The 25,095-nt window shown below is 47.0% G+C and overlaps 1 protein-coding gene across 1 annotated transcript in view; it reads left to right on the forward strand.

The window, feature by feature from the left end:
- The window catches only part of EXOC4 (exocyst complex component 4), a 517,764-nt gene that overhangs the window by 470,415 nt on the left and 22,254 nt on the right, over positions 1 to 25,095 (forward strand). Inside the window, exons 15-17 of the mRNA XM_068169085.1 lie at positions 967 to 1,108; positions 4,884 to 5,062; positions 8,354 to 8,513. Coding sequence (XP_068025186.1) covers positions 967 to 1,108; positions 4,884 to 5,062; positions 8,354 to 8,513 — 481 coding nt within the window. The remainder of the gene's footprint in view (positions 1 to 966; positions 1,109 to 4,883; positions 5,063 to 8,353; positions 8,514 to 25,095) is intronic.

Below are 25,095 nucleotides of genomic sequence, written 5' to 3' on the forward strand. Positions count from 1 at the left end.
ATTCTTTTAAAGATGCTTCTGTGGTTGGCATTCATAGAATACCAGATTGGAACTGACCTCAAGGCTCATCTAGTCCAACCTTTCAGGGTAAGAATATAGTTTCAATGAGGGATAAACTCAACGTGGCATTTTAAAGAGGGCTCAGTGGAAGGGAAACAATTGATCCATAACCAACTGGCCCAGCTGGGGCCAGTCTGTTTTCAGTGGTGCCCAGTGACAGGCCAAGAGGTAACAGGCACAAATGTGAACATAGGAAGGTCCATCTAAACATCAGGGTGGTGGAGCCCTGGAACAGGTTGTCCAGAGAGGTGGCAGAGTCTCCATTTCTGGAGGCACTCAGAACCTGCCTGCACATTGTCATGTGGAGCCTGCTATGGATGACTCTGCTGTAATAGGATTGGACTAGATGATCTCCAGAGGTCCCTTCCAACTCCTGTCATTATGTGATAACCAACTCATACTTGTTGACTGCCTTTGAATTGCTATACTGCCTAAGAGCTGTGTTTTATTAAGGAGAAGAAGAAAGCCTCCCAGATGCTTCTGCAGGGGTGGGAGCAGGGAAAGACTTGCTTGAAATAACATGAGGAAGTCCATGGTGGCCAAAAGAGGACCACCATTCCTGATGATGCTGGGCTTTGGTTCTCTAGCAGCTCTTTTCTCACTCCAAGCAGAGCAAGATAAATGTTCCTGGATTCTGCAGCTACAGAAATACTCATCACAGAGCAGTATCTTCCCAAGCAAATGTATTCTGGTGGTTGATTAAAGGCCTCAGATTCACTTTGGAGATTAATCAATTGCAGAAGCAGTTTGTTGCTTCATGCACTCACAAAATTATAGATGTCACAGTTCAGCTCAAGGTGGGAGAGAACACAGATATTTAGGATGGGAGCAGACAAGATGCTGTGGTTGCTAAACTGAGTGCTGTTGATGAAGCATGCCACAAATGTATACTGTCTTCTCTTCTAGCTGTGTCTCCTGGCCAGGAAAGCCATGCCAGTATGGAACATCTTCCTGCATCTGAACAGATCCTGCAAACCCTGAGTGAGCTGGCCAGGTCTTTTCAAGAGATGGCTGACCGCTGCCTACTGGTTCTGCATTTGGAAGTCAGGTAAAAGCCCTGAATTTGGGCATCTTGGGTGAGCTCAGGTAGCTATAAGTTAAGATTGTGTCCAGAGTGGGATATTAATTCACTGAGAGACCTGGGGTTCTTCAGTCTGGAGAGGAGCAGCTTGAGAGGGGATCTTCTCAATGCTAAGCAAGTGCTAAAGGACAACTGTCAAGAGGATGGGGCCAGAGTTTTCTCTGTGGTGCCCAGTGACAGCACAAAAGGCAACAGGCACAAACTGGAACCCAGGAGGTTTCATCCAAACATGAGGAAAAACTTCTTTGCTGTGAAGGTGCTGGAGCCCTGGAGCAGGCTGCCCAGAGAGGTTGTGGAGTCTCCTTCTCTACAGGGATTCCAAACCCACCTGGGCATTGTGATGCGAGCCAACCTGTTGTGGGTGACCCTGCTTTAGCAGAGGGGGTAGACAAGATGTTCTCAAGAGGTTCCTTTCCAAACCAAACCACTTTGTGATTATGGCATCTGAGACCTGCTGTAGCCAGAAATGCCAGAACCCAGCACCAGGCATGGCCAAATGTGGGACTGAAGCAGGATACTGAAAGTAGAATTTGCTTGGAGGTCTGTGCCTTATGTGTCAGAAGCTTGGGGAAAATGCAGCTTTCTGGGAGAGGGGCTTCATCCCTGAAGAATTGCATGATGATGTTTTAGTAATCTCACAGGTGTCTGTGCATTTATTAGCCACAGCTCTTTGGATTGCAAATAGGAGCTTTTCGTACTACTGTTTCAAATAAGAACAGCAACTGGGAAGCCAGATGGATTATTTTTTTTTTTAAGGGATGGATAATTTTATGATCTCTCTGACTTCACATGCAGAAATCAAAGGCAGCAAATCCCTTTCTTCAGGCTGCCAGCTGTCCACTCTGGGGTTGGGAAGATGTTTTTTTCCCTTATGCATTGTATCAGCCAGGTGTGTTTTCATTGCTTCCCTTTTCTCTGAAGCATCAAACAGAAGTGGATGTCAGAGACTTGATGGATCATCAGTTTGTTCTGATGTGACATATCCTGAGCCATATTGTGTCCTTGTGTACATAGGCAGAGTTGGTGCCTACTGGTGAAGTCAGTATGCAGCTTTAAAAAAACCCACCACACATTAGTTATTGTCAGCCATCCTTCAACCTGCTATCCATCATCTCCTGCCCACTTGATTGCAAGCATCACAGATGAGCTGAGGTTGGAAGGATTTGAGGAAAGGATTGTTAAGGTATGGAAATCGAGAAGCTTTCTAGATGCAGTGTAGTGTGAGATGATAACCTGGACTCGTGGTATGGCCACCAGCCTGATCTCAGTCCTCTGTGGCTTTCCATCACACTTGGGTTAAGCAGAAATAAGTGCAAGTGTAATTCAGGACAGCATGTTGCCATCATTTTAGGAGAAACAATTGCATACCTCCTCTAGTGCTTCTAACAGGAGCCCAAGCTTGGTGCACAGATTCACAGATTACAGCAGCTTGGAAGGGACCCTCAAAGGTCATCTTGTTCAACCCTTCTGCAGTCAGCAGGGACATCTTGAACTAGATTAGGTTGCTCAGGGCCTCATCGAGTTTAATCTTGAATATCTTCAGGAATGGGTAATGTGTTCCGGTTCTTCACCACTCTCATTGTGGAGAACTTCCTCTAATGCCCAACCTAAATCTACCCTGCTCCAGTTTCAAACCATTGCTTCTCATCCTGTTGCTACAAAGGCTTCTAAACAGTCCCTCTCCAGCCTTTCTGTAGGTCCCCTTCAGGTATTGAAATGCAGCTATAAGGCCTCCCTGGAGCCTTCTCTTCTCCAGGCTGAACAACCCCAGCTCTTTCAGCCTGCCCTCCTAAGGGTATACACCAAAGTATTGCAATGGGTGGAAAGGACTGAGAAAAAGAGATGTTAACCAGGAAGATCCCTAGTGGGGTGGGAACTCCCTCATATTCATTGCTTGATGTTCACAACCACAGAGAAAAACTGCAGTCCCTCTGATACTTGTTACTGGCAGGTTTCTTTGTGCCTCCTATGCCAGACCCGTGCCATTTCCAAGGCACGTAGTGCCATGTGTGATCGTTCACAGAAATGCTCTGCTTTGAGAAGACACTCAGAGCACTGTTGTGAAGAGCCTGGGGATTTATCAGGCCTCTTGCTGTTGCAGGTGCAGGCTAAGAAAACACTATCAAATAGCAAAGAGGATTGGAGATGATGCAATTATGTCTTTCTCCTCCCTTAGGGCCCCCTCTTCATTCACAGCATTGCCAGATGCAGGTTGTCACCAGCTCTGCTTTGGCTTTTCCCCCCTCCAGTACAGTGGAGGCATGGCCAGAGGACAGTGGTCGCTGAAATGATACTCCTTAAAGGATCTGTTCCCTTAAAGGAAATCTCTTGGTGCATTCAGATCATTAGCTGTTTCTTTTGTTACAAATAGCCATGGAGTTTTAGATTTAGAGGGGCACATCTTGAGAACCTTTTTACCAGGGCCGGTTGTGACAGGCCAGGAGTGATGGTTTTAAACTAAAAGATGGGAGATTTAGACTAGATCTAAGGAAGAATCCTACAATCCTGTGGTTTTTCTCTTGGAATTGCTCTAATCTGAACTTATGATGGCCACCTCAAGGGTGTTTTCCAGGGTAGGGGACATGAAAAGCTAAGACATCACCTGCCACAGCTTCTCCCAGTAAAACACAGATCTCCTCTGTTTGGGTGAGTCTGGTGAGAGATTCATATGCCAGTGTGGTATTTCACCCAGACTATGATTTGGCTGTGCTTCTCTGAAAGAAGAAATTCAGCAGAACCCAGCTGGCCTCCTGTTCCCTTTGAGTGATGTTCATGAAACCCAAGACTCACAAAAGCAGAAGAAATTTTGCTGTGAACTTTGGTGGATGTAGCACTTTCCTCTACAGGTTTGAGAGAAATTATTTCATTAGAATATTTGCAGAGCTCTAATAGGTGATTTGAGTGCACAGATTTTCTCCTTCAGTAAAGGGATGATGGTGGCCAGTGGTATGATGCTTAGTAAGGCCAACTGCTGGGTCCTGTTCTTGAGGCATGACATCTCCATGCAATGCTACAGGGTGGGGAAAAAATAGTTGGAATGCTGCCTGGCACAAAAGGACTTGGGTGTGTAGATTTTCAGCCAGTTGATGATGAGCTAGTGTGTGCCAAAGTGGCCAAAAAGCACACCAGCATCCTGGTTTGGATCAGACCTAGTGTAGCCAGCAGGACACTAGTCACACATCCTGGGCTCAGTTTTGGGCCCCTCACAACAAGAAAGATATTGAGGTGCTAGAGCAGGTCCAGAAAAGGGCAACAAAGCTGGTGAAAGGTCTAGACCACAAAACCTGAAAGGGAGCCTACAAGAAAGCTGGGGAGGGACTTTTTACAAGGGCTTGTAGTGATAGGACAGGGGGAATGGATTGAAGCTGGAAGAGAGGAGATTTAGACTGGAGATTAGGAAGAAATTCTTTACAGTGACAGTGGTGAGACACTGGAACAGGCTGTCCAGGGAGATTGTGGATGCCGCCTCCCTGGAAGTGTTCAAGGCCAGGTTGGATGAAGCCTTGAGCAGTCTGGTCTAGTAGAAGGTGTCCCTCACCATGGCAGTGGGGTTTGGAACTAGATGATCTTCAAGGTCCCTTCCAACCCAAACCATTCTATGATAACCACCTCTGTCTTCAAGTAATTGTTATTTTTAACTTGCTTGAACATTGGGAGGAAAACAGGAAGGCAACACTTTGCAAACCCATGAATGTTTTCAGACTGGGGTTGTTCACTATAATCTTTTTCTCTTGTGTCACAGAGTTCATTGCTTCCACTATCTGATCCCACTGGCTAAACAAGGGAACTATGCCATTGTCGCCAATGTGGAGAGTATGGACTATGACCCCCTCGTGGTCCGGCTCAACAAGGACATCAGTGCTATCGAGGAAGCCATGAGTGCCAGCCTCCAGCAGCACAAGTTCCAGTACATCTTTGAAGGTCAGAAATTTACCATCAGAATTTGCTCCTTACAAAGTGATTTCTCATTCCCATCACAGAGCTCAAGAGTATTGCTGCTGGGGTAAGGCAGATTGTGGTACTGTTCCCTCCTACAGCATGTTGGTGAGTGAAAGGCTATTGCAAAGGGCTAAGGCTGGGCCAGGCACTATACAAGTAACAGAGGCTCTCTGTGAACTCTTTTGCTTTCCCAAAGGGAAGAGAAAGGGAACAAGGGAGAGAGACTGATGGGTTGAGGGAAAAAATAAACCAGCTTTAGTGAAAAGAATAGCAATAAAATTGAATGGATACAAGTCCATATCAAACCCAACCCCTGATGGAAATGGTGTCACCGACACCACTGATGCTGAGGGCAGGCACTAGGGAAACCCCACACTGGACTTTAGCAACAGAGGGGGATTGAATTCATGAGCTGGATTCTGGAACTGGATTCAAGAATACACAGATTGGGATCAAAAGTAGAATGGACAGAGTCCTCCTTGGCTACCAACCATTGATAAAGAGGTTTGACCCTGGTGATGCTTCAGCTTTATCCTGAAGATGAGATCCCTGGGATGGAATCTCTTGTTGGTCAGTTTAGGGTCCTCTGTCCTGTCTGCTCCTCCCCACAGGTTTCATCTCTGACATACTGCACTCCAACATGGGGTACAAGATGTAGCAGTGCCCTTGGTGTGCACAGGAGCATGTCTAAACGAAAGCTCTTCTGCAGCCCAGCTCTTGGCAGTAACTCTGCCCATCAGTGTTACTGCTGGAAGCAGCCACTGTGTGCAAACCTGCCTTGAACTTCAGCAAGTGCAACTCCTCAGAAGTCAGAATTTGTTCTGTCCTGGTTCAAACCAAGACAAGACACCCAGGCAAACACAGGGCACTCAAAACCCCTGTGGCATCCATACTATGTCCCAGTGTAGTTGGTTGAATAAGAGCAGCAGGCCTATGCTGAGCAGAGAAGTAGTGAGTATCAGTACATGCAGGACAGCTCTTCCTCTGAGTGCCGCAGGACATGTGTGTATTGCCAGCAGAGCTCTATTACAGAAGAGCTCTTCCCATCCAAAGTTTAACCATTCCATTTGTAAAATTAAATTTAGAGAACATTAGCTCTTCTGATGTCTCATCTGTCCTGATTACCTTGGAGAATATAAATCATGTCTGGGGTGATCTCCCCTCTATTTATTTGTGGCACTGATGCACAGTTCTCCTGCCTGCACACCAGGCTACATGTCCTTTTATGTGGTGGTGGTGGTGGTTCGAAGTTAGGAGGAGATGAGTACTGGAGATGCACCCATTGCCTAATACAATATATCAGCAGTATCAGCAGGGATGAAGGTTTTACAAGCTTGACTAGCCTTGCTTTGGCCACTGCTTACCGGTCCTAGGGAGGGCTTTCAGCATCTGTGTACTTCCTTCTGTACCACTTTAAGTACAGATGGAGCAGTTTTTATTCAGATGTTTTCTGGGCTGCATGAATCCTTGTCTGAGTGAACACTAGCACAGTGCAGAGCTCTCTTATAGCTGAGGTCTACTATGACCTTGTCACTCTCTAAACTACCTGGAGCTTGGAGGGAGGTGAAGGTCAGTATCTCCTCCCAAGGAACAAGTGACCTGGCAAGAGGAAACAGCCTCTTGCACTGGGGGAGGTTTAGGTTGGATATGAGGACCAATTTCTTCCCTGAAAGGGTTGTCAAGGCCTGGAACAGTCTGCCCAGGGATGTGGTGGAGTCACTGTCCCTGGAGGGATTTAAAAGCAGTGTAGATGTGGTACTGAGGGGCATGGTTTAGTGGTGGCCTGGCAGTGCTGAGTTAACAGTTGGACTTGGTGATCCTAAAGATCTCTTGCAACTGAACCAACTCTATGATCATGTGTTTGTTCTAGGAGAATTAATGGCTCCAGACAGAGCCATGGGGACCATGCACATCTTGCTAAGCCAAAAGATTGAAATTCACAGTCTTCATGAAAGTGACAGGTTGCCCAGGGAGGCTGTGGAGTCTCCTTTCCTGGAGACTTTCAAAACCCACCTGGATGTGTTCCTGTGTGGCCTGCCAAAGGTGATCCTGCTTTGGCAAGGGAGTTGGACAACATGATATCCAGAGGTCTCTTCCAACCTCTACCATTCTATGATTCTGTTGTTCTGTGAAATGTAGACACCTCTGAAGTCCATTTGGGGGATTTAAGTGTGCCCTGTGCGGGTTGCCTGCATATGCACTTGTTTTCTTAATTCAGATGTTCAATCAATGTCTCATCTTGCACAGACCTGGATGCTGAGGGCATCAGGCTGTGGGTTTTGCTGTTTGAAGTGTGGTGCGAATGCATGTGTCAGAGTTGGAGTGAGTGCAGTGTAGGCCACAGAAATGATCAGAAGGCTGAAAGCCCTCTGATGTGAAGGCAGGCTGAGAATTGGGGTTTTTCAGTCTGGAGAAGAGAAGGCTCCAGATAGACCATCTTACAGCCTGTCATTACCTAAAGGGATCTATAACAAAGCTGGGAACAATCTTCTTAGCAGGGCCTGTTGTGACAGGACAAGGGGTGATGGTTTGAAACTAAAAGGAAGAAAGTTTTTATACTGAGAGTGGTGAGATACTGACACAGGCTGCACAGAGAGGTGAAGCCTCATCTATGGAAACATTTGAAGGTCAGTTTGTTGGGGCTCTGAGCAACCTGCTCTAGTTGAAAGTGTCCCCACTGACTGCAGGGGGCTTGGACTAGATGATCTTTAAAGGTTCCTTCCAACCCAAACCATTCTGTGATTCTATGAGCTGGGGGGTGGCTGTGACTTTTAGCAGCCAGCTGCATCCTTCAGCTTCAGAAGACAGAGACATGATTCAGACACAAGAAATAGTTCAAGATTGATCAGGGAGTGCATTGATATGCAGATCATTTCTGCTCTTTTGGACTGTGAGTTTAACAGGGAACAAGACTGTCCCTGGTAAATGGTCTCATTTTGGAGGTCAGACAGAAAGAAGGACTGAAAGGGACATTATGTAAAGCCTGATTGTAAATCTGGAAGTGCCCTGGAAACATCAATGGCTATGATAATGCCACTTCCAGTTTCCAGACTCTTTGGGACAGGGTTTTTTTTTTCTACTAAAGAAGGAAACCATGAGGAACCTTTTAAAATACAGAGGGAATTTGCTGAGGACTGTGTCCAGGTACAAACCAGTGCATCTCCTGCTCCAGTACCACTTAGCAACACTTATTCATTGGTTTTATACTCAGTTGTTGTCACTGAACACCTTCCTCCTGTGGTTTAATTGTTTGGTTCCCTTTCATCCTTGCAGGTCTGGGCCACCTCATTTCCTGCATTCTTATCAACGGTGCCCACTACTTCAAGCGTATCAGTGAGTCCGGCATCAAGAAGATGTGCAGGAACATCTTCATCCTCCAGCAAAACCTGACAAACATCACCATGTCACGTGAGGCTGACCTGGACTTTGCAAGGTAAGCAAAGAACTCCACTCTGTGTTTGTTACTCTTTTGATGTCCGCCTGTGCAGAGGTAGCTCCTTCCAAAAGCTTCACCACTCGTGTGTGCAAGCCAGAAGGAGATCAGGTTAAAGCCATCCAAGTGTTAATTGTATGATTCACTTTGCATTTGTTGAGCAACTTTCAGAGCTCATTGTGAGCTCAGATTGGAGGTCCCACTGACAAAGTGTCTGTGCTTGGGGCATCCTGTTTATGTCATTCCCCTGGACCAAAATCCAGGCAAGGAAATGCTTCTAGGTATAGGTCTTGGGTGGAACTTAACCTGGATGAACCTGGGGCCTGAATTCATGCCTAGATAACTAAGATTTTGGTTTGCTGAGGGCTTAAACTTTTAGCAACTCATGGGAACAGGCTGTGTGAACCTCGGGGATGCCAGATGGTCTCCCCTTCAAGTTCTGCTGTGCTTAAAACACTAGTAGAATAATGGAACCACGGAATCTTTTTGCTTGGAAGAGACCTTTAAGATCATTAAATGCAACCATTAACCCAGCACTGCCAGGTCACCACTAAGCCATGTACCTTAGCACCACATCTACACAGATTTGAAATATCTGCAAGGATGGGGACTCCACTACTGCCCTGGGCAGCCTGTTCCAGGGCTTGACAACCCTTTCAGGGAAGAAACTATTCCTAATATTCAACCTAAACCTCCCCTGGTGCAATCTGAGGCCATTTCCTCTTATTCTGTCACTTGTTCCTTGGGATAACCCCCACCTGGCTCCAACCTTCTTTCAAAGAGTTGTAGAGAACAAGAAGGTCTTCCCTCAGCCTCCTTTTCTCCAGGCTGAAAAACTCCAGTTCCCTCAGCTGCTCCTCACAAGACTTATGTTCTAGACCCTTAACCAGCAGTTTTGCCCTTCTCTGGGCATGCTCCAGCACCTCAATGTTCTTCTTGGAGGGAGGGCCCCAAAACCAAACCTAGTACTTGAGGAGTGGCCTCACCAGTCCTGAGTACAGGGCGAGGCTCCCTGCCATGCTCCTGCTGGCCACACTATTGCTGTTCCAAGCCAGGATGCTATTGTCCGTCTTGGCCATCTCGGCACACACTGGCTCATGTTCCCAACCAGATCTTTTTCCACCAGGAATTAGCAATAGCAATAGCAAAATAAAACCAAACCTGGAGATGACAGATCCCCTGCCAGTTCCTCAACCTGTCTTGCTGCTTCACTGACAAAAGGGTGATTGTCTGAGGGGTGAGCAAATGGGTATGAGCAAACAAAAGCTTTGCTCATGGACCTTCGATGCTGACTACAAGGAGCTGTGTTGGCTGATCATCTGTGACAGCAGCTGGTTCAACAACAGGCAGCTGAGCCCAAGAACTAGCCAAAAGAAGAGTCTGGAACTTGTGAATTAAGGCATGCAGGTGAAATGACAGACTTTTTCCTGACAGGTATGACACACCACAAACACTGGAAATAGTTGGTGTCATCCTTTGGCCATTGCTCTTGGAGACTGAATTATGAGAGGAGCACGACTCCTTCAGATGAAGGAGCATAGATATGACTGAGTGCCTCATTTACTTGGGCTCTCATTTGGGGAATGATCTCATTATTGAATTAGTTTCTTCATAATAACATTGACATGGGAAAGTTATGAATGCTGAGGCCTGGAGGAGGGGGAGAGAGAAAGATCCATTACAAACTCTCCAAGGAATAGAGTTCTCAAATTCAATCTTTCCTTTTTTAAACGATTTTTTTCCTCCCCCATCTGCTGAAATGCTAAATAAATTAGCCCAGTTTTTTGGCAGGCAGAACAGAGCTTGAGGATATGCTGACAGCAACTGGCACCCAAATAATGAAATGCTGACCAGGCACTGGTGGAAGCTGGCACAGCAGGGTTGGCTATTTTCTGGAGAGGTCCTTGCAGGAAGGGATGAATAGCTGTGGAGCTGTGACTCACAGTGCAACACAGTTTGAACACACAGTTTGAAGAGGAGTTTGAAGGGGAAAGCGAGGAGGTAACATGCTGCCCATTGCTGATTTTGCTGGGTGGGTGATGGCCAGACCAGCAGTTTTCACAACATCAGACACATAGCAGCCCTCTTCACAGTTTAATTATGTAGCAAATAGAACCATAGAATCATAGAACTGTTGAGGTTGCAAGCATCCTTTGACATCATCATGTCCCACCCCTTGCCTAGAGCTTGTCATCACACCACTACCACTAAAAACACCACCACTAAACCATGTCCCTCAGCACCACATACACAGATCCATCAAATACCTCCAAGGATGATGGTGACTCCACCAGCACCCTGGGCAGCCTGTTCCAATGCCTGACCACTCTTGCAGTAAAGAAATATTTACAAATATCCCACCTAAACCTCTCCTGGCACAACTTAAGGTCCTTTCCTCCTGTCCGGTCACTTGCCGCTGCATGTGAGAAGGGACCAATCCCCACCTGCCTCCAGCCTCTTTTCAGGAAGTTGTAGAGGATGATGAGGTCTCCCCCCAGCCTCCTCTTCTGAACATTAAACAACCTCAGTTCCCTCAGCTGTTCCTCACCAGACCTGTGTTCTAGACACTTCACCAACTTGGTTGCCCTTCTTTGGACATGTTCCAGCACCTCAGTGCCCTTCTAAGAGTTAAGGGCCCAAAACTGAACCCAGGTTTTGAGGTGCAGTTTCACCAATGCCAAGTAGAGTGGTACAATCCCTCCTGGCCACACTATTCCTGATGCAAGCCAGGATGCCATTGGCCTTCTTGGCCACCTGGGCACACACTCTGGCTCATATTCAGACAATACCACCAGGTCCTTCTTCAGCAAGCAGCTCTCCAGCCACTCTTCCCCAATCCTGCAATGCTGACCAGGGTTGTCATGACCCAAGTGCAGCACTCAGACTTGACCTTGTTGAATCTTACACCTCAGCCCATCATCTATCCAGTCTGCCCAGATCCCTCTGCAGGGTTTTCTCCTGCACCATTCTAGCTCCTGGGTACCATCATCAGGAGCTGTGGAGCTCTAAAGTGACACCTGAGCTTCCTGTACAGCAGCAGCAGCTGCATTATGGTACCTGTGATGCAGATTTCTTTCCTTAATATAAATTCAACATTTCTTTTTCAGCTTTCATGACTACATTGCCTCCCTCTTGCTTTTGGGGCAGATTTCTGTGATGTAGAGAGCATGTTTTATTCTTTTGTTCTTCAGATGACTCCTGAATCCTTATTATCCACACTCTCCTTGTACATAAACAAGGTATCTCATACATCCAAACCTTGCCCTGCTCACCTGAATTTACAATCGCCCTGCAAGTTCTCATCTCACCCCAGGGTCTCCAGTTACTGAGGTTACTCAAACTATAAAATAAACATAACAGTTCACCCTTAGAAAGCATAAAATAACATCAGTATGGGATAAAAGTGATTTGTACTTCTGTGATGTAGCTCATATAGGAGTCTGTAAATGCTTGGTGTGGTAGCTATCAGCTTTGCCTTTTTGAAGATGAGAAATGGAGAGCACTTGGTTATTGCAGGGATGGGAGCAGTGGCAGAGCTGATAAAGAAATACTCACTCATCTGCTTTTCCTTCTTGCCTGCACTTCCTGGTAACTTGAGTAGATTTCATAGAATCATAGAATCAATAAGGGCCTCAAAGATCACCAAGTCCAACCTGTCACTCAAGACCTCATGACTACTAAACCATGGCACCAAGTGCCACGTCCAGTCCCCTGTTGAACATCTTCAGGGACAGTGACTCCACCACCTCCCTGGGCAGCACATTCCAATGGCTAACAACTCCCTCTTTCACTTCTCCAGGGAACTGGGTGGTCATTAATGGGAGAGAGGTCTTCTGAAATGGGTCTAACCCAGCTTGGAGCTCACTACCTCATCTCTAGTCATGTGCATTGAGAAGATCCCCTGTCAGGCTGCTCTCCTCTAGGCTAAACAGCTCCAGGTCTCTCAGCTTTTCCTCCTTACAGAGAAGTCCTAGTCTAGCAGCTTTGTAGCCTCCACTGGACTCTTTCCAGTAGCTCCTTGTCTCTGTTAAACTAAGGAGTACAGAACTGGGCACAGGCTGTTGGATGTGGCCTCGCTGAGCAGGGTAGATGGGGAGGAGAATCTCCCTCAACCTATTGACAACTCTCTTTTTAAAGCACCCTGGAAGACCACTGGCCTTCCTGGCCACAAGAGCAAAGACCATTTGAGAAACGGCCAAAAGATTCAAGATCGTTGTGAGTGTCATGCTTTAGATTCTGGGTATGGGGTTTGTCTTCATTCTTCACTTTAGATATATTCTTCAAGACTTTGTATGGGACTCAGCACAGGTTATCCCTTTTCTTCTCTGGTTTAAGCAGAAGTACAAACCCCAACCAGTGAAGCTGAAGGGGGAAGATCGTTCTCCTCTGAAGACAAAATCATATCAAGGATTCATGGCAGAATCTTTACCCATGCACACTTGCTGGTTCTGGTGAGACTCTTCATGTTTCCACCATGTGTTCTAAGAGATATGTAACCTGCAGGTGAGAGCAGCAAGATCTGCCACTTTGGGAGTAGTACCACAGCAGGGAGAAAAATTGTTTGCCTTGAGTTTTAGTTGAAGATTTTCAGTTCCAGACAGAGTGAGGTAGGGATGCTCTCAGCAGAGCAACAGAGAGCAGAGCTGGAGTGTATTTCCATTGAACATTGCTGCAAACGCTAGCAGGGAGTTTCTCCATCAACAAAAGAAAGGTAAAATTGGCTGGTTCTGACTGCTGAGGTGTCACCAAAGGATTTGTGGCATTTGCTAAATTTGCTGCAAATATTAATAGGTTTTCCCCTTCTATTCATGTTCAGTATCTAGGCCAGCAGAGATGCAGGCAGTCATTAGGGCATCCACTGCTATTTTAAAGAGAAACCAGCATTTCCTTCCCATGTGTAGCACTTAGACAGATGCTGCAAAGTCTGGGACTGAGCATCAGTTTCAAATTCCTCCAAATTTGGGATGTTCAGACCCACAATTATCTTTATGGCATTAGAGGGTGTCAAGGGTTAGGGCTTGACCAGCCACTAGAAGAGTGACAGAGGCTTTCTAAGAATCCTTTTCCTTCCCAAAGGGAAGAGAAAGGGAATCAGGGAGAGAGACCAATGGGTTGAGAAAAGAACTAAACCAGCTTTAGTGAAAACAATAACAATAAATGAAACTGAAATAGATACAAACCAGAATCAAACCTAACCCCTGACAGAAATGATGGAACACCACTGATGCTGGGACAGGCACTGGGGAAGTCCCAGACCGGACTATAGCAGTAGAGAGGAACTGAATTCAGGAGCTCGATTCAGGAACAGAGTGGGGTTGAAGAGAGAATAGCGAGTCCTCCTTAGACATAGCTGTTGATAAAGAGGCTTGACCCTGTTGATCCCTCAGCATTACCCTGAAGATGACATCCATGGGATGGAATCCCTTGAAGGTCAGTTTAGGGTCACCTGTCCAGACTGCTCCTCCCAATAGGTACCATCTCTGACTTACTGCACCACAACATGGGGCACAAAATGTAGCACTGCCCTTGCTGTGCACAGCAGCAAGTCTAAGCAAGAGCCTTGCTGCAGCCCAGCCCTTGGCAGTGACTCTACCCATCACTGTTGTTACTGCCAGAAGCAGCCACTGTCTGCAAACCTGCCCTGAGCTTCAGCAAATGCAGTTCCTGAGAGCCTGAGCTGAGAAGCCAAATCACTCACCAGAGTTAGTTCTGCCCTACCTCAAACCAGGACGTTGTGATAAAATTCAGCTTCAGATTTGAATTCCAGTTTGGGACTTTTTCCTTATGACTTCTTTCTCCTTCTATGCCCCCCAAAAATCACACTTGCATATTTATGCAGAGATTTCATCAAAGGTGGTCAAAAAGAGATAGGTTTCTGCTTCAGACTTATCCTTCAATAAAATATCATTTAGCTCTTAGATGTTCATTTTTAACTGAAAAAAACCAACCTTCCCCAGACATACAGCAGGGATAAAATTGCCCTATTCTTGAAAGTTAATTGAGGTGGTTGCAAGGGGAAGGGAGAGACCAGTGATGAAATGTGAACATTTCATATAGCACAGTGGCTGTTTGACCTCTAAGATAAAGGTTTTGAGTGGTGCTACTCATCATTACTGGATCTGAAAGTGTCCTTCATCCCTTAAATGGCTTGCAGGGTAGAAAACCAGAGGTGTCGATGCACCTCAGAGTTAGATTGGAGATTTCCCTGCTGCTGCTCTTCAAGCTAGTGATTGCAGTAGCCATCCATCCCACAGGGACCAGGAGGTTTTGTTCTGCTGCTAAAGCTATTAGCAGGGACTGTGGACAAGCATAAGAAGTGGGCCTGTGTGAATGGCTCAGGGCCAAATTCCAGGTCCTGCACTTGGATCAGGACATCCCCCAGTATCAATCTGGACTGGGGGATGAAGGGCTGGAGAGCAGCCCTGTGGAGAAGGACTTGGGGGTGCTGGTTGGTGAACAGCTGGATGTGAGCCAGCACTGTGCGATCAGAGCCCAGAGCCAACGTATCCTAGGCTGATCCCCAGCAGTGTGGGCAGCAGGTGGAGAGGGGGGATTCTGCCCCTCTGCTCTGCTCTGCTGAGACCCCACCTGCAGTGCTGGGGCCAGCTCTGGAGTCCTCAACAGAGACATGGAACTGTGGAGCAGGGCCAGAGGAGGCCACAGCAATGATGGGAGGGCTGGAAGCCCCCTGCTGTGAGGCCAGGCTGACAGAGTTGGGGCTGTTCAACCTGGAGAAGAAAAGGCTCCAGGGAGATCTTCTGGTGGTCTTTCAGTACTTAAAGGGCTGAGAACAAATATTTTGGCAGAGTCTGCTGTGACAAGACAAGGCATGATGGTTTTGAACTAAAAGAGGGAGATTTAGAGTAGATAGGAGAAATTTTTTTATGCTGGGGATGGTGAAACAGTGTCCTAGGTTGCCCAGATCAATAGTGGATGTCCATTACCTCACTGCAGGAGGGTTGGACTAGATGACCTTTAAAACTTCCTTCTAACCCAAGCCATTCTATGACCACATCTTTCTAGTAGATGTGGCACCTACATTGTCATTGCCAGCAGATTGCAGCCATTCCAGAGAAGTCCCCAGTGAGGAAGAAAGAAGCCATCAGCATGCCAGACAGTTCTTCACATATATGCCATGAATAAGACTTTGAAATGTAGTTCAGACACCTGTGGTCAAATCTATCAGTGTACAAAAACGGCTTGAATTTTTGTTTCACCTTTGCTTTCACTCCCCTGCAACATACAGCTGCAGCTGCTACTCTGACCTTGTTCTTCTGTCTCTGTGCTCTCCCAGTGACACCATGAGGCAGCAATGTACATGGACTTGCCTGTGTTCTTACATTGCTGGGGCAATGTCCCTCCACCAATCCAGCCAGCTGCAGCACCATTCTCACACTGGTTTTGAAGTAAGAACTGCCAAGGCAGTTGTATGAAGAGTCAGAGATTCATTTAGGTTGGGAGAGATCTTCAAGATCATAAAGTACAACCATTAACCCAGCACTGCCAGGTCACCACTAAACCATGTCCCTCAGCAACACATCTACATGGCTTTTCAGTATTCAGTATCACTAAGGTTGGAAGAGACCTCAAAGATCATCAAGTCCAACCTGTCACCACAGACCCCATGACTAGAGTAGGGAGGACACTACTGCCCACTGCAGGCTTGAACTCACGACCTTCCCATTAAGGGTCTTATGCACTACCAAGTGAGCCACATTATAATCTCCTCTAGGGATGGGGACTCCACCACTGCTGTGGGCAGTCTATTCCCAGGCTTGACAAGCCTTTTTGGGAAGAAAACCTAAACCTCCCATGGTGCAACCTGAGTCTGTTACCTCTTGTCCTATCTCTTGTTACTTATAGAGAGCAAGAAGATCTCCCCTCAGCCCCCTTTTCTCCAGGCTAAACAATTCCATTTCCTTCAGCTGCTCCTTAAAAGATTTGTGCTCTAGACCCTTCACCAGCTTTGTTGCTCTTCTCTGGATACACTCCAGCACCTTAGAGTGAGGAGCCCAAAACTGGATTTAAGGTTCAGTCTCACCAATGCCAAGTACAGAGGGACAAACCCTGCCTTAGTCCTGCAAGAATTTCCAGTTAACACCAGTTACCCTAAACAGCTTCTGGAAACACTTTTCACTAAAAACTCATCTTCATTTTGGTGGGAAGGGTCTGTGCCTACAGGCAGAAATGCTCTTGTGCTACATTTTCCCAGTGCAAACAGGCCCATTGCTTTCAGCAAAATCATCCATGGAGGTGGCAGGGTTGCCTCTCTCTGATTCTTCCATGGGATGAATCAGAAAATGCCAGCAGGACAGATCTCTGAAACTGCAGCAGCAGGATTTCAGAAGGTGCTTTAGTTCTGGACTGGATGCTCAGCATTCAGAGCTTCTCTCCTCCTATTACTGGCATGCAGAGGATTTTTTGTTGTTGTTACAAAGGAGTAGGAGAGATTTGTTTCCTTTCCTAATGCACAAGGATGTCCAAGGCAGAAGGAATAAGCAATAACTTGCTGCCATCTACTGGGTGCTGCAGAGGGAAGGGGAAGGCAGTGAGCATTAGAGATCCCTTCAACATCCCATGGCTCGGAAAGAACCAAACAGTGCCAAATATAAATTCTCCTTCTGATTTAATTCTTGGTAAATGAAGATGTGCCAGCAGTGTGCCCAAGTGGCCAAGAAGGCAAACAGCATCCTGGCCTATATCAGTAATAGTGTGACCAGTAGGACCAGGGAAGTGATTATCCTCCTGTACTCAGCACTGGAGAGGCCACACCTTGAGTACTGGGTGCAGCTTTGTGGCCCTCACTACAAAAAAGACATTGAGGTGTTGGAGCATGTCCAGAGAAGGGCAACGAAGCTGGTGAAGGGTCTGGAGAACAGGTCTTGTGAGGAACAGCTGAGGGACCTGGGGTTGTTCAGCCTGGAGAAAAAGGGGTCTGAGGGGAGACCTTCTGGCAGGAGCTAGGTGAGGATCATTCTCTTCTCCCTAGTAACAAGTGATAGAACAAGAGGGAATTGCTTCAAGTTGCACCAGGGAACTTCTTCACTGAAAGGGTTCTCAAATGCTGGAACAGGCTGTGCAGGGAGGTGGTTGAATCCCCATCCCTGTATGTGATGCTGTAGGACATGGTTTGCCACCACTCTTGCTAGAGTTACACAGCAGTTGGTCTCAACCATCTTCAAGGTCTTTTCCAACCAAAACAACTCTATGATCCTATAAATACAGAATCAGCAGGCTGTGTTTGCTGCTTGGGTGCCCAGCTTGCCTGAGGATGTAGCTGGTTGAGGGAAGCCTCCTCTTAAGAACCATTCTTGATGCTTGACTTGTGTGTTTTGAATGTCAGATCCAATGGATTTTGATCTGCAACCCCTTTATTCAGCAGCAGGCTGCTGTCCTGCTCTCTGGTGCCTTTGCAGTGCTCCTGTGATGCTCCTCTGCTCACCTGTGGTTCAGAACTGGGTGGGAAAGGTATTTCAGATGTTCTCCCTTCGAGCTGCACTCAAGCCAGAAGAGAATCTGGGGTGTTTTAAGATCATTCAGCTTGAGTAAAACCCACATTAGCTGAGTATACAACACGGCTATTAGGAAGTATTTCTTCTCAGAAAGAGTAGTCAGTGGTCAGGCATAGGTTACCTCAGGAGTGGAGTCACTGTCCCCAGTGGTGTTCAAGAAACATGTGGATGTGGCACTTCAGGACATATTTTAATGGCCATGGTGGTCTTAGGTTGATGATTGGCTGGAAGATCTTACAGGTCTGTTCCAACTGGAACAATTCTGTGATTCTATGGATAACAGACACTGTAACTCATAGAGTTATAGAATAGTTTTAGTTGGAAGAGACCTTTAAGATCATCCAGTCCAATTGTATGGATCTTCCGTAACACAAGAACAGTACAAGCTAAGGGCGGGTTTGTTACCCTGGGGTAGTCATGCTGCTCACTGACACATCCCTTTTTGATTTGACATTGGTGGGAAAAGATCTTACTTGTTCATAAAAGCTGTCAATGTATGTGTCAGCCTGGAGCTCAAAGTCCTCAACACTGTGTAAGATACAAGTCTTCAATACTTTACAGTGTGGATCATAGAGAGACCCTACCCTATAGAGGAGCCAGAAGCAGAACACAGCCGCAGAAGAGAAGCTACTCTTTGCTGACAGCGTGGGAAAAGACTTGTTATCCCCATCATGATGCTGGACCCATGTTGTGTGTCTGTGGAGCATGCCCTCATTCTGGTTCTGCTGCTTTTAATTAACAAAGCTGCTTCAGTTTTCAATTAAGGACTTGGTTACGACAAAATCCGTATTTTCTTTTCCATTCTTTTCTCTCTTGTTTTCTCCCCCCTGTAGTTTCCACTGAGCTTTGATCTCAGTGCAGGTTTAATTAGCTGTAATTAGTGGTTTCACTGCATTAACCAAAAAATCCCAACCACAGAGGATTAAACACCACCCATCAACTTGATGCCCACCCCCTCCTCTTCCTCCTTTTCTCTTCTTCCATGTGCTTTGGGGGATCAGATGTTGTCCCCATACAGTCCTTCACCAGAAGGGTGCTGCTGGGTGATGCTTCTTGCATCCCAAACAGATTCCCTGTTATGGACTCATTAAATCCAGGCTGGAACAAATCACTCATCTGTGTAGTTTAATTTCCAGTTAAATCTGCAGCTGCCACGAGGTTTAGTCGGACACCAATTTATGCCTTCACAACATCTCATAGAGTGATTCTTGACTGCTCTCTGCCATACTACATTTACAGCAAGGTGCCTGCTCAAGTCTTCCCAAATTTCAGCTTCTGCATGAGCTGCTTGAAGCCATGGCATGGTCATGTCCTTTTCTGGAGCTTCCCAGCTCCTCAGCACAGAAACAAGACCTTTTGGAAGAGGTCACTCTGGTCTAGAGAAATCCAACTTACTGGTCTGCTCATCTCCATGGAGGTGCAGAGGGAAGTATCAAATTGGTTTGGCCACTCAATTCACAGAATCATAGAACAGGGGACGTGGAAAGGGACCTCTAGACATCATCTTAGTCCCGCCTCCCTGCTAAACTAAAGCAAGTTCACCTAGAGCAGGCTGCAGAGGCAGGTTTGGAGTCTCTCCAGAGAAAGAGACTCTGCAACCTCTCTGGGCAGCCTGGTCCAGTGCTCTGGCACCCTCATGTTTAGGTGTGTGTTCCAAGTTGTGTCTGTTGACCCCTGTCCTGTCACTGGGCACCACTGAGAACAGTCTGGCTCCAAGATTCATCTGATCAGTCAAACAGAGCCAGAAGAAACCAAAGAGTTCACTGAGGAGGTGAAATGAGAGCAATTATGAGAATCAGGTCTCCTTTCAAGATACCTACTTGACACTTGTAACCCACACAGAGTCCTACCAATCACTTGCGTTCAGAAAGGTCTCAGTTCTTTGACTGCTCATGGCATAAAATCAAAGAATTGTTTGGTTTGGAAGGGACCTTTAAAGGTCATCCAGTGCAAACCCACTGCAGTCAGCAGGGTCATCTGCAACTAAGCAGGTTGCTCAGAGCTCCAAACAACCTGAGCTGGAATGGTTCCAGGAATGGGACATTTACCACCTCTCTGGGCAACCTGGGCCAGGGCCTCACCACCTGGAGTGTGAAAAATGTCTTCCTTCTCTGCAGCCTAAATCTCCCTCTTTGAGTTTCAAACTGTAACCCCTTGTCCTGTCGCAACGGTCCTGCTAACAAGTCTGTCTCCAGCTTTCTTATCAGCCCTTTCAGGTCCTGAAAGGCCACTAAGAAGGTGTCCCTGGAGCCTTCTCTTCTCCAGGCTGAACAATGCCAACTCTCTCAGTCTGGCCTCACAGCAAAGGTCTTCCATCCCTCTTATTATTGTTATGGCCTTCTCTGGCCCTGCTCCACCAGGTCTATGTCTCTGCTGTGCTGAGGACTCCAGAGCTAGCCCCAGCACTGCAGCTGGGGGTCTCAGCAGAGTGAAGCAAAGGAACAGAATTCCCTCCCTCCACCTGCTGCCCATGCTGATGGGGACACATCCCAGGAGATGGTTGGGTCTGGACTGCAGGCACCAGGACCAGCCTTGGGGGGTGGGGACTGTGGTAGCTTTCTTGCCTCAGCTTTTTCTCTTTTCTGGCAGGATCAGCTCCCTGATCTGGTTCACAGTGGGCTGTGCAAACAGCTGTGCTGGCACAACTGAAGGGGAGGGAACAAAGAGGGAAATGAGCTGCAAAGCTCTGAAATGATAATGTTCCTGAAAATGGAACTTTGTCTTAAATTAGACATCAGGGGCCTCAGGGAACTGCTCAAGGTAGGAGAAGTGGACATGTCCTGTGCAGAAGTCACTGTTCTTCCAGCACCATCTTTAGTCCATTTGGCCTCACTCCAGCCTAAGGATGGACAAGTTTTATTCTGAGGTTTGCCAAGCAGCAGATTTCTTATTCCTGGGAAATGCCTGCTGACGATTCTCCACATTAGGAAGAAGCTCCAAAAGGTCCCAATGGTGATACACCAGATGTTCAGCAGCAGAGCTTGACTCTTGGGCAATGACATTTCTTGTGTTCATCCTTAAGCAATTTTCCCGTAACAAGAGCACTTGAGCACAAGAAGATGGAAAGAAAGTGGCTGAGCCACTGGGTAATGACAGCATGTCACTCCCCTTCCTGTGGTGACTGCATGGATTATTAGCTCCTCAAGGAAGGGATTTTTCTGGCTTTGTAATTAAAAGACATGGCAGGTATTTCACAGACACGTGGGCTGTGGCAGCAGGAAGAACACAAACTCAAGTCCAACCAGGTACTGTAATTTGACTTTCCAAGCTATGCACTGACCCGTTGAACCAATGGATACTTCCTCTATAACTGGAGGTCCACCACTGTCACATCTCCATCAGAGCTGGTTGCCCTCAGCTGCCTTTATAGCATGTGTAGAGAAGTGGCCATGATTAGAGAGTGATTTTCTGAAGGGCTTTAAATTTTCTTTGAAAGGAGATGAAGGGCCTCCCAGAAGTGCCTGTTGCTTTCTCACGAGGACCTGGGAGCAGAGGTGACCTGCTCAGGTGGAATTTTCCACAGCAGAAGTCTATCACTAGGCAAGATGAGCCTCTCCTTAGCTATCTGGGGTCAGGAGGTGACTTGTAGGTGGGTAGATTAATCCATAAGAGCTCTCAGTAAGTTTTTACACTCAGTAGCAGCCCTGTATTAACTGCATTAGAGGACTGAATTTATTTCACAGTTCCTGTGTCCCTAATCATAGCGTCACTAGATGGCTTGGAAAGAAGCTTTACAGGTCATCTAGTCCAAGCCCCCTGCAGTCAGCAGGGACATCAACAACTAGAGCAGGTTGCTCAGAGCCCCAAACAGCCTGACCTGGACTGAATGGTTCCTGAGCTGACTCTTTGGGCAACCTGGGCCAGAGTCTCACCACCCTTTTTGCAAAAAATTTCTTCTTTATGTGTGGTCTAGGTCTGTCTCTTTGAGTTCAAATCTATCACCCTTTGTCCTGTCACAACAGGCTCTGCCAAAATGTCTGTTCCCATCTTTCTTAGAGACCTCATTAAGCATTGAAAGGACACCGGAAGGTCTTCTGGAAGCCTTCTCTTCTCCAGGCTGAACAATCCCAACTCTCTCACCCTGGCCTCACAGCAGAGGGCTTTTAGCCTTCCCATCATTGCTGTGGCTTTCTCTGGCCCCACTCCAACAGGTCCACGTATCTGCTGTGCTGAGGACTCCAGAGCTGGCCACAGCACTGCAGGTGAAGTCTCAGCAGGGTGGAGCAGAGGGGCAAAATCCCCTCCCCTCCACCTGCTGTCCATGCTGCTGAGGATCAAATCAGCACACAGCTGGCTCTGGGCTGTGAGCACACAGTGCTTGCTCATGTCCAGCTTTTCACTCACCACAGCACCCCCAAGTCGTTCTCCACAGGGCTGCTCTCCAGCCCTTCATCCCCCAGTCCAGGCTGACGATGAGGATTGTCCTGGCCCAGGAGCAGGATCGTACACTTGGCCTTCTTGAACCTCATAAGGTTCACACACTTCTCCAGCTTGTGCAGGTCCCTCTGGATGGATCCTGTCCCTTAGGATGGTAGCCCACCACAACGCTCAGCTAAGAGTTATCTGCAAACTTGCTGAGGGTGCTCTCGACCAACTGTTTGTGTCACTGTTGAAGATATTAAAACAGCACTGGTCCCAGTACGGTCCCCTGAGGGCCATGACTTGTCACCAGTCTCCATCTAGCCAACAAGCCGCTGACTGCTACTCCTACTGTCCAAACACTGTGATGTGTGAAATCAGAGAGCATCATCTCTTTATCAGTATGGCTTCATACAGCAGAGGAAGCATCTTAAAATACCAGTTGGTACTGGATGGTGCTGTTCCTGCCCAGCCTTCCCGCTGTTGACTCGGGTTTTATTTTGATTAGCCTTTTCATTTTTTCCCTCAGGCACTTTTAATCTTCTCACCATAACCTTTAGAGATACAGGGGGTTTAGTGGCCTTTGTAATGATTTTCATTGCCTGCATGTGGATGTCTGAGTTGCTCTGAGTAAAGAGATTAATTCAATTTTCCTAACCTGGAAATGGACTGAAAAACCAAGAAGCTTCATTGACTTTTTTTTCCCCCCCCTCCCCTTTGCTTGGTTCCTGGGTGTATTAGTGAAACAATCAATGAAGGTGAACTTCTCAGCTGGCAGAAGCCGGCGTTCACGTTTCCCGGGGACACAGGCTGTGGAAGATGTGAATAAACATCTCTAAGAAGCATTTTTGGCTGCTGGACTTGGCCACAGCAGATTCCTCCTCTGCTTTTAACCACAACAGGGTAGATTGTCCTGGAAATGAATTTACAAACAAATTCCTTCTTTATCCCTGAGGTGACAGCCTTCTGCTGATAGGTCCTTTCTTGAGACTAATAAGTTTTGAACGTTGTGGGGGAAAAGCAAAAAAAAAAATCCAAGTAATGACTTTGTGTTCCCAAGCTTCTTATTCGTGTAGGTGCTTGTGTGTTTATCTCTCTGGGTCATGCTGCATTGCTAACGGTAATTAAAGGGAAGGGATTTTTCTTCTCTAGAAGTTTTTCTTCTAGAACTTTTACCTTTAGTGACTTTGGCCTCTGTGATGATACTTAACCACTGACCAGTAACTTGCAGAACTTTAATGGAGGGTCTAAGGTTATGAGACTCTAGCCAGAATGGGATTGTTTTGTTTATCTAGGTCTGTGGTATGCTGGGTGGGTGTCTGGAGAAGACTGAGGGGGGGATCCCATAAATGCTTATAAATATTTAAGGGGTAAGTGTCATGAGGATGAGGCCAGTCTTTGCTCAGTGGCACCCAGTGACAGGAGAAGGGGTAAAGGGCATAAACCTGAACATAAGAAGTTCTATCTAAACATGAGGAGGAACTTCTTTCAATGAAAGGTGACACAGCACTGGAACAGGCTGCCTAGAGAAGTGTTGGAGTCTCCATCTCTAGAGATATTCAAAACCAGCCTGGACATATTCCTGTGTGACCTTCTGTAGGAGAACCTGCCTTGGCAAGGAAGCTGGATTCTATGATCCCCCAAAGTTCTTTCCACCCCCTACCATACTGTGATACTGCAATAGTGTGATTTCTTTGCAGACCAGCTTGTGAAAGCACATCCTGTGGGTTGGAGTCCTGGTACACACTGTCATCTTAGTGCTGGTTCTCTCAAATCACAGAGTACTCATCAACATGTGGTTTAATTGGATTGGTCCTCTGGGTTATCATAGCAAAAATGTGGAGCAAAGCTAAGCTGTACTTAATCAGCAGTGGTGGTGGATGTGCTCGCCACCTGCTCATGACTTCCTAGTACACTAGTGAAGGAAAAGTGCTGGGTCCTGAACTTGGGTCACAACACCACCATGCAATGCTGCAGACTGTCTGGAAAGCTGTCAGATGGAAAATGGCCTGGGGAAGTTGGTCAACAGCCAGCTGAACAACTGAGCCAGCATGTGCTCAGGTGGCCAAGTAGGCCACCGGCATCCTGGCTTGCATTGGCATTAGTATGGCCAGCAGGAGCAGGGCAAGGCTTGTTTCCCTGTACTGGGCACTGGTGAGGCTGTACCTCAAATCTTGGCTTCAGTTTTAGGCCCCTTACTCCAAGAAGGACAGTGAGGTGCTAGAATGGGTCCAAAGAAGAGCAACAAAGCTGATGAAGAGTCTGGAGAACAGATCTTGTGAGGAGCAGCTGAGGGAACTGTGGTTGTTCAGCCTGGAGAAAAGGAGGCTGAAGGGACACCTGGCTCGCTACAACTCCCTGAAAGGAGGCTGGAGCCAGGTGGAGGTTGACTCTTCTCCCTAGTATCAAGTGATAGAACAGGGGTAAACAGCCTCAAGTTGCACTCATGGGAGGAAGATCACAGTGTCACAGAATGGTAGGGTTTTGAAGGGACCTCTGGGGATCATCTAGTCCAACTTCTCTGCTAAAGCAGGGTCACCCACAGCAGGTTGACCAGGATCACAGTGTTCATGTGGGTTTGGAATCTCTCCAGAGAAAGAGACTCCACAACCTCTCTGGTCAGGTTGCTCCATTATGCTCAAAGTAAGTTTCTCCTTATACTTAGGTAGAACCTTCTGGCCATAGTGTGGCTGAGGTGGCTATTTAAACAC

The sequence above is a fragment of the Melanerpes formicivorus genome, unplaced genomic scaffold (assembly GCF_026170545.1).
Source record: "Melanerpes formicivorus ecotype bairdi unplaced genomic scaffold, bMelFor1.0.p_v2 SCAF_3, whole genome shotgun sequence".
NCBI classification, from domain to species: Eukaryota; Metazoa; Chordata; class Aves; order Piciformes; family Picidae; genus Melanerpes; species Melanerpes formicivorus.